This window comes from Photinus pyralis, unplaced genomic scaffold (genome assembly GCF_008802855.1).
Source record: "Photinus pyralis isolate 1611_PpyrPB1 unplaced genomic scaffold, Ppyr1.3 Ppyr1.4_LG3b, whole genome shotgun sequence".
NCBI lineage: Eukaryota > Metazoa > Arthropoda > Insecta > Coleoptera > Lampyridae > Photinus > Photinus pyralis.
In genome coordinates this window covers 18,214,035-18,222,081 of record NW_022170510.1, presented here as the reverse complement: position 1 = coordinate 18,222,081, position 8,047 = coordinate 18,214,035, and the positions used below count along the sequence as shown (strand labels likewise).

The window sequence follows — 8,047 nt, the reverse complement described above, 5'->3', positions numbered from 1 at the left end:
CGCGCGTTTAATTTTAATTCTGGTCTCCCGCATGTCGTCGACTTGTTAATAAGCAACAAGTTTAGCATGTTGTTAAATGTTAGTGTCTGGTCGGTGTATACAATTAATAAAAGTGCGTTCTTAAAAGGTCACGGATTTATATAGATAACACCTGAAGGTATGCAAGGCTTTTTAATTTTAAAATAGAAACTTGAAACCTCGTCTCCTAACGCATAGAAACTGAAATAATTTAAACGCTGGTACGGGTACTACGTTTGGAATAAATTGTAGGTACTATTTTGTGGAAAAAATTATTAATATATTTTTATTACTATTGCATCTTTTGTTACAATAATTATGTTTTGTGTACAAGTTTAAATAAATTAGGCAAGACGCATTGTTTCAAAAAAACACGAATCATTGTTTACCACTTCGCCTATGCATGCATTATTAGGTAAATATCTAGGTACTAAACACGTTCTTTTTCAATGTGTGAACTGTGATTAGATGTCTATTATTAGACTTTATCGATTAAGGTTGTTCGATTCTCGATTAAAAGCTTGAAAAATCCGGCTATAATGCAATACAGGTAAGTATATTTAGTTTGCAAACAGGTATCTATATGTAATCAGTAATAGGTGTTGGTACTTAAGGGTGTAATCCAGTAGTACAAAATTATGCGAAAATAGTGCGATTTATATTTCGTTTCAATTCTGTAAAACGTGAGATGAAAGACGGGGCTAATTTTTTTCGTATAAATTAAACATTTAAAAAGTATGCTACAGAACAAAATTTTAATATTTAAAAAAAACAATTTGAGATTATTCCCATGTAGCATCCTTCGGAAAGAGTTAGTTTGCGTAAAATGCGTTAGTTCTCATTTACTTTGTGTTGTTCCCGAATTAGACGAAATTTTGAAAAACCCCTAAACTTTTCATGGTGGACCTAATGAATGTTTGGGATTTGGATGTGCATTTTTGAAATATATCTAATTATAGTGTACTTATTCGCTTACATGCGTTATTTTCCAGATAGGGTCAATATAATTCATGAAGTAACTTTACTAGGTTTAAAAAAATATATGTCTTATGAAAAACTGAGAAACGTGAAATTATTGAGGATTAGCCGTTGTGACAATGATTTGCGTTTTCTAATCGATGTTTAATTATATATGCATATTCCTCACAATGACTAATGACCTGGGTAAATTAGCGTAATTACTTGTTCACTTTTATACAATGGTTGAGCAGGTAAATTCTTCAATCTTTGTTTATTCGTTACCATTTGATTACAATTACAAGTAAGTATTATGCAACCCATCATACGTCAGATAGAAATAAAATTTAAGTGGAATACACCCTTAAGTAGTAAGTACCTAGTTAAGTTATAATTCGTTGCATTGAATTAACCAAGGATATGGTGGCGTGACACTTTATGTAACCTCCTGTGGCCTTAAATTCAAATTTTGCAGATGCACGCGAGCTAAAATAATACAAATACCTAACCATAATAAAACAGCGCAATTTGTAAAGTCAAAGTCATTATTTAAAAACAATTATGGGTGTCCTTATAGAGTCAAAATTTTTGGGAACGAATGGTGTCGCATGTCATTTTGAAGTATTTTCGGGCATATCATAAGCATGCAGAAGACAGGGTTTAATAGTTGTAGATTCAAATTAGGTAGCCTATTGAAAAAGCTAATTACATCTGTGGTATAATAAATTCAGCTTCACAGGTTCCACAACTTTATACCTACTAATTCAGCGCGGTTTACAATATACATATAAAATTGGTATTTTACTTCGGTCAGTACGTACATACATATAGATCAGTACTCTACAGCTACATTTGATTTGTTACGTATAAATAGGTTTAACGGTTTAACCGCAAACCGCATTTGAATCAAAAAATAACTATGGGAGCTGGGTTCTTAATTTGAGGCTATCAAAACCGCATGCTTATTAACGGCTAATTTATTATCATGCTCCACATATTTCGTCTAGGTAGTATTTTGCCACAAACGTATGGGCGATTTTCTATTTTATAACCCGCAGTTTATTTGTCGTTATCAACGGCAAAACATTGTTCAAGATATAAAACATTTTAAGAGGATTTACAGCAGTGTGGGGAACATGGCGAACAGGCGAAGAAACAGGAAGTGATTCGAAAGTGGAATCTCATTTTATACCGGCACCCGAAACACAGATTTCGACTGTGAAACCGCAAAATTCCATTGTAGTCAATAGTGCCTAATTGTTCCGCTTTTTTGAAAATTGCGGTACATAAGGAAGGTACACGATCGTTTCCGTTATATCACCCCACCACCACCCTCCGATTTTACCGGAAGTTGACCCACTACACTTCGTTATTAAACGGCGAAGCGGAGCAAAGCAATACAAGCTTTGTAGGGGAATTGATGGTATCCGTCTGTCCGTGAACACGGTAACTGTCAAAAGCTTGGGCCGATTCGGTTCAAACTTTGCACAGTTGACTTTTATGCCACATGTAACAAGCGTATCGAATATAGGTCACGCATCCACAGACCATCACACGCATCCAATGACCTCGTAGGCTCGCACCGAGGTGCTCTGTCGCATTTCTAGACCTGCTTTTGGGGTTTATTTCAAATGAATAGATATAGTCCGAGAGCCAACAACAGATTTTCACGGTGCATCCCATCCCGGCGATGTAAATCCAGGCGACGAACACTCCGGCATCGTTTTCCCGGCGACCATTACTTTCCCGGCATCGATCATTCCGGCGACTATTGCTTTCCCGGCATCGGTTATTCCGGCAATGAACACTTTCCTAACGTCGTCTGCCCAACCTCATTTCTTTTTTGTTTTTTTTTGGACATAAATAATGATATGCTTTAGAAGCAGATGTCAAATTTGGTACCGAAAGTGACTTTTAGTGTGCCTGGACGCATTGTAATTGTTTTACCACTTACTTACACAGGTAGATACCAGAAAACTTTACTTACCTATAAATTGCATAATTCCGTCCGTCCGCCGTCGTATCTATGGACATTTGCAAAAAAGCAGCACCAACCTTCACATTGATACCCTATTTTTAATTTTAATAAAAATGTAATAAATTGTCGGCTATTTATATTTATTTTTTTATTGAGGGGGTCCTCGAAATTGTTCTTGATTTTCTAGGGGCCCGCGAACTGAAAAAGGTTAAGAAACGCTGCTCTAGATGGATAAAAATGTTTGGGAAAGCCGTTTGGGCTAGTTAATGCACCAGATGTTTTCCAGATAGGAATTATGTTTAGGTATTCATTGAGGATGTGATGGTCACGTCGGTTGCAATTGAACAAGGTTTAGTGAGACTTGAAGCGAGAAATGATATGAAAAATAAATCTGAAATATACAACATGTCTGGCAACGATTGTAATCAAGTAATCAAGATGATTGAAAATTCATTTTTGGTACTTGTGCTCACTTCAAAAATAATCGTTGGTAATCTGGCTGGGATAAATCTAGCGTTGCCGTTCATTCGTAAAAACAGACAGAATAATAACGAAGCAGGTCCCTGGGGCCAATCAGAACTCGTAAACTTTAACTTTCACTTGTTATTTATTATCTTTCAGTTGTTCGCTGATGATGACAACTTGCCGTTGAAACTTGTTCGATCTTTGAATATACTATTGTAGGTAGTTTATTGGTGTTTTTGTTTTACGTTTTGTAACAAGGTATCAAAATCGTTGTGTGCAACAATATAATTGGAAAAGCAGGTGCGAGGCCAAAGAAATATTAAATTAGCCTTTTTCTAATTATCTACATACCTACGCCTACCACTGCCGTTTACTGCATTTTGTTAAATGGTCTATTTTTAATTTTTATCTATTAACAAATTAGAAAAATAGGTTTTAGTAAATCTAGTGGGCGCAATCTTTCGTATAAAAATTGAAACATATACCGGAAACATTAATAATTAATTACCAATGTAATAAATGACTCGCCATGAAAGATATAAGTATATATCTATACTATTTGCCCAACGATTCGCCGAACCGCACAAATCAATGATCGATATAGACAGTTACTCCAATGTTTTAGTAGGTACTGCGCATTTAAAAAAACACATTGTCATTAACACTATCGCCACAGTATGAGTAGTGCAGTTGGTATAGCGCTCATTTCCGTAGATATTAATATATTATTGTTTTATTAATATTAGATAGCCTTATCACCATTAAATATTACACAGTCAAGTTTGAGAAGTTAATTGACAAATACCCACAAATAATGGTAAGTTTCGCATTAGGTACTAGATTACCTACTTGTGATTTCTTGCAAACTTTTCCTCGAATTTTTCCATTTTAAGCAGGCGGAAATAAAACTATCGTAATAAATGATATAATCTCTCTAAATAGCACAGTTTAACAACTTGCCGGGCGCGTGTTGTGAATTAAGTTAGTAAATGTTTTATTCATCCAGAAAGCACTCATGTCTGATCCGAATGTTTAAAAAAAATTTCTCTTGATATTTAACAGTCAACATTTGCAGTGCTTGGCTGATCCTTATGTTATTTACTTAACACTCCTAATCTCGCTCTTAATAAGTAATACCTAAAATGAAAATAGTATTCCACGAAAACACGTCCATTTAGCTAGTTAGGGGAAAGTTTAATGGAAGGTTTACCTTAATTTCAGCTACCGCTATTTTCAAATTATAATATACCCCCCTTCCCTCGTCAAAAGAAAGTGACATCATTTTAAACGCGATTAAAAAACCAATACAAATACAAAATAAATGAGTTTGACAAATTTCACGTTTTAATTGTTTGCTATCTCTTAAAAACACCACAGTTATTATACAGAGTGACTAATAAACCTGGAACCAACGCGCTGTGGTGTGAAAACCATTGGACATATCGGTTTGAAAGTTTTAGGACTTGTATAAGATGTTTTTGTGCGTATTCTATCATGAAAAGAAATTTGTCCCGTAGGGTAGGTATGGTTTTTTGACACGGGCGCCATTTTTTTTTAAATGGCAATATAGGTCTTCGTCTTATATTATGCAATAGGAAAAATACGGTTACGCAGAACTAACTAATTTATTAGAGCGAAATTGTGAATAATACCTACAACAAGAATTGTTATCTTTTTTGAGTTCCACTACATTTTTATCAATTTTAGTTTATCACAAATTGTATAAAATCCTCTTTCTAGAATTTTTAATCGATAAACAATCTACAAAACAGTTTGCGAATTATTCAGAATAAAAACAATAGACAAGATATATATAACAATGACATCACAAATAGCGGCATTTGCCCTCGAGTTTTTACTGTAAGGGCGGCGATGCGTTAAATCCACAATACCTTTATTTGCTACAAAATATATTTAACGATTTGAATTAATTAAAAATTTTTAGGGGATATAGCTACCTACTCTAAAATTTGCAATAGAAACTCACATTTATTTTCATTGTCCTAGTTTGAGCGCATGCTATAATCTTTGTGTATTCATTTAATAAGTAAACAATGCTATAATATAATGCTGAAAACTACAATTACTACTATCATTGAATAACCACATTCAATGCTTTTATTCAACGCTACTATCATATTATCACAGATTTAAATATAAAATAAGGATTGAATGGAATTTTATCAATGTTTCTATTTGTTCCTAACGGGTTGTTTGATCCTGTAGTATATTTAAATCTGTGATACCTATATACATCATGCACTTGGATTACTATGATGATAGTCTGTCACTGCGGGGTATTTAGTTTTTAGATTCTTTGACTAAAGACTGTTAAGACCGAACGATGACAACAAAAAGTGCGGCTTTGGCTAGCAATGCTTGTGTGATTGTATTATCCCTCTTCGCGTTGCCAATCATCAGAAATGATTGCTCAATCAAATATGCCATCTAGTTCAGAAAAAGGTGACCTTTTGGTGTCTAACGGCCAAATATTAAAAACATTAGTGGGGGAGTTTTTTTTTTGTAGTTTTAATTTATTATTTCTGTTGCAAGTCAGCGTTTTAAACTATCTTCTCTTAAACACATTTTTACATTCCGTATATCTATTAGATAACATTAGCAAACTCTTTTTTATTTTCAGACAATGGAAGTATTGGGCGTAAAATTTGCTCCTATCAATATCCCTTTCAGAAGACGGATACAGACCTTATCGGCAGCCGCTTGGTTTATAACAATGGCGTTTGGTGGCTTTATCGGTCTCTTCCTAGCCGTATACATGATATTGCAGACAAGACTGTGGCTAGTAACTATTGCATACTTGATTTGGGCCTGGGGTATGGACAGACATACCTGTAAAAAAGGAGGGCGTCGGGTCGAATGGGTTCGTAGCTGGACTTGGTGGAAATATTTAAAAGAATACTTTCCTCTAAATTTAGAACGTGTTCCTTGGGTGGAATTAGATCCTAAACGTAATTATTTATTCTGTTGCTTTCCCCACGGAATGTTACCGACGGGTGCATTTTCTGCATTTGGCACTAACGTGGGCGGATTTCACGATTTATTTCCAACTCATAAACCATACGTGCTAACGCTGTCTCAGCATTTCTATATGCCGTTTTTCCGAGAGCTCGCGTACGCCCTAGGCGGATGTTGCTCTTCTGCAGATTCTATCAATTGGATACTTTCCCAACCGGATGGAGGAAAAGCGGCAATATTAGCCGTCGGCGGCGCCGCCGAATCTTACAACTGCCGTCCAGGGCAATACAGAGTTGTACTCAAAAATCGAAAAGGATTCGTAAAACTGGCGATAAAAAATGGCGCGCCTTTGGTACCGGTAATATCATTTGGAGAAACGGACCTATTCAGTCAAGTTCCTAGTCCAGAAGGTTCGGTGATCCGTTATATTCAGGAGTTCATCCGGAAGTTGATTGGTATCGCTCCTGCTCTTCCATTGGGAAGAGGATTTTTTCAGTACTCATTCGGCTTGGTACCACAACGTAAACCGGTTACCACTGTAGGTAAGCAGTTCAACTATGTTTAAAAGAGTAGAGTCCGATCTGTGCCGATCGGAGTTTGGAAAATTGCTTCGGATTAGGGCGCTTTGATGATTCAGTCTAAAAATTTGCATTTGAAATTTAACCGCTCTTTGATCAGAAAAAGGTTTCAAAGTAAGAAGAACGCCGATCAGTTTCTCATTTTTGAGTCAAGAGGTCTGAAAGAACGGATTGATAGACATGGAATAATGTGGGAAAGGAAGATTGACCATTCGTGTTGGCACGACGAAGAATCTTATTTTCCTATACCATCACATCGCACCACATAAGAGAAGATGGATCTTTTTAAGATACATAGGAATTTTGGCCATTGCCGTCATATCAAGAATAAGAGACGGCCGTACTATTGGTTCGCAATATGCGCAAAGTTGTTCCATAATATAACATCAACTAATTTGTATTGCTAGTAGGCACCTCTCATTAAACATAACCAAAGAATATGATTTGAGGTAGTTGCTTATAAAGCGTATTTTTTCAGTTGGAAGGCCATTAAATGTAGAGAAGATTGAAAAACCAACCCAAGACGACATCGACGAAGTTCATGAAAAATTTATCGAGTGTCTCGTTGAAATGTTTGAAGAACAGAAACATCACTACATAAAAGACGCGGACTCAACGGTATTTGAAATCGAATAATTTGCTAGTCAGTGGAGGATGTGGGAATGGCAACCACAGCAAAACAAATCAGATGTATTAATGATATTTATTGATTCTTTGGTACCTATTTCGTAAGTAACCGATAATTAACCAAAATATAATGTTGGAATTCGTTCTTACACTGTTAATGGAGTAATGTACTGATTTCCTAGCTGTGGGAGCATTTCTCATGAACTTGCAAATAATAGCTCACTGCCACTGGAAGTGGTACGCAGACGTTACACATGATGCGTTATTGTAAATAAGGGTGACGGACTTTCCTGAAGGGGCTGCCCATTCATCCCTTTCACAAAAATTGTTATTTTGTTACAATGGTATTAATTATAGTGATATTTATGTTAAGTAATTTTATTGATTTTTAAATTATAACACTTAAAAGTTTATTGAGTTTTATAATGAATAAATTTATTAGTCCCTA

General features: G+C 35.5%; 1 protein-coding gene across 4 annotated transcripts; it reads left to right on the top strand.

The window, feature by feature from the left end:
* Nucleotides 1-8,047, top strand: LOC116166976 (2-acylglycerol O-acyltransferase 2-A-like). Of its 4 annotated transcripts, none has more exons than XM_031482204.1 (3): nucleotides 1-157; nucleotides 6,060-6,936; nucleotides 7,451-8,047. In XM_031482204.1, the coding sequence occupies exons 2-3, from the start codon at nucleotides 6,063-6,065 to the stop codon at nucleotides 7,606-7,608; spliced, it is 1,032 nt and encodes a 343-aa protein (XP_031338064.1). In that variant the 5' UTR covers nucleotides 1-157; nucleotides 6,060-6,062; the 3' UTR covers nucleotides 7,609-8,047. The 4 variants fall into 4 exon arrangements, with proteins under 4 accessions (XP_031338064.1, XP_031338065.1, XP_031338066.1 ...); XM_031482205.1 differs by lacking the exon at nucleotides 1-157 and adding an exon at nucleotides 434-568; XM_031482206.1 differs by lacking the exon at nucleotides 1-157 and adding an exon at nucleotides 1,212-1,279.

Coding starts and splice junctions, on each gene's coding strand:
- LOC116166976 (XM_031482203.1), top strand. Junction 6,937..7,450: donor TAAACCGGTTACCACTGTAG/GTAAGCAGTTCA, acceptor GTATTTTTTCAG/TTGGAAGGCCATTAAATGTA.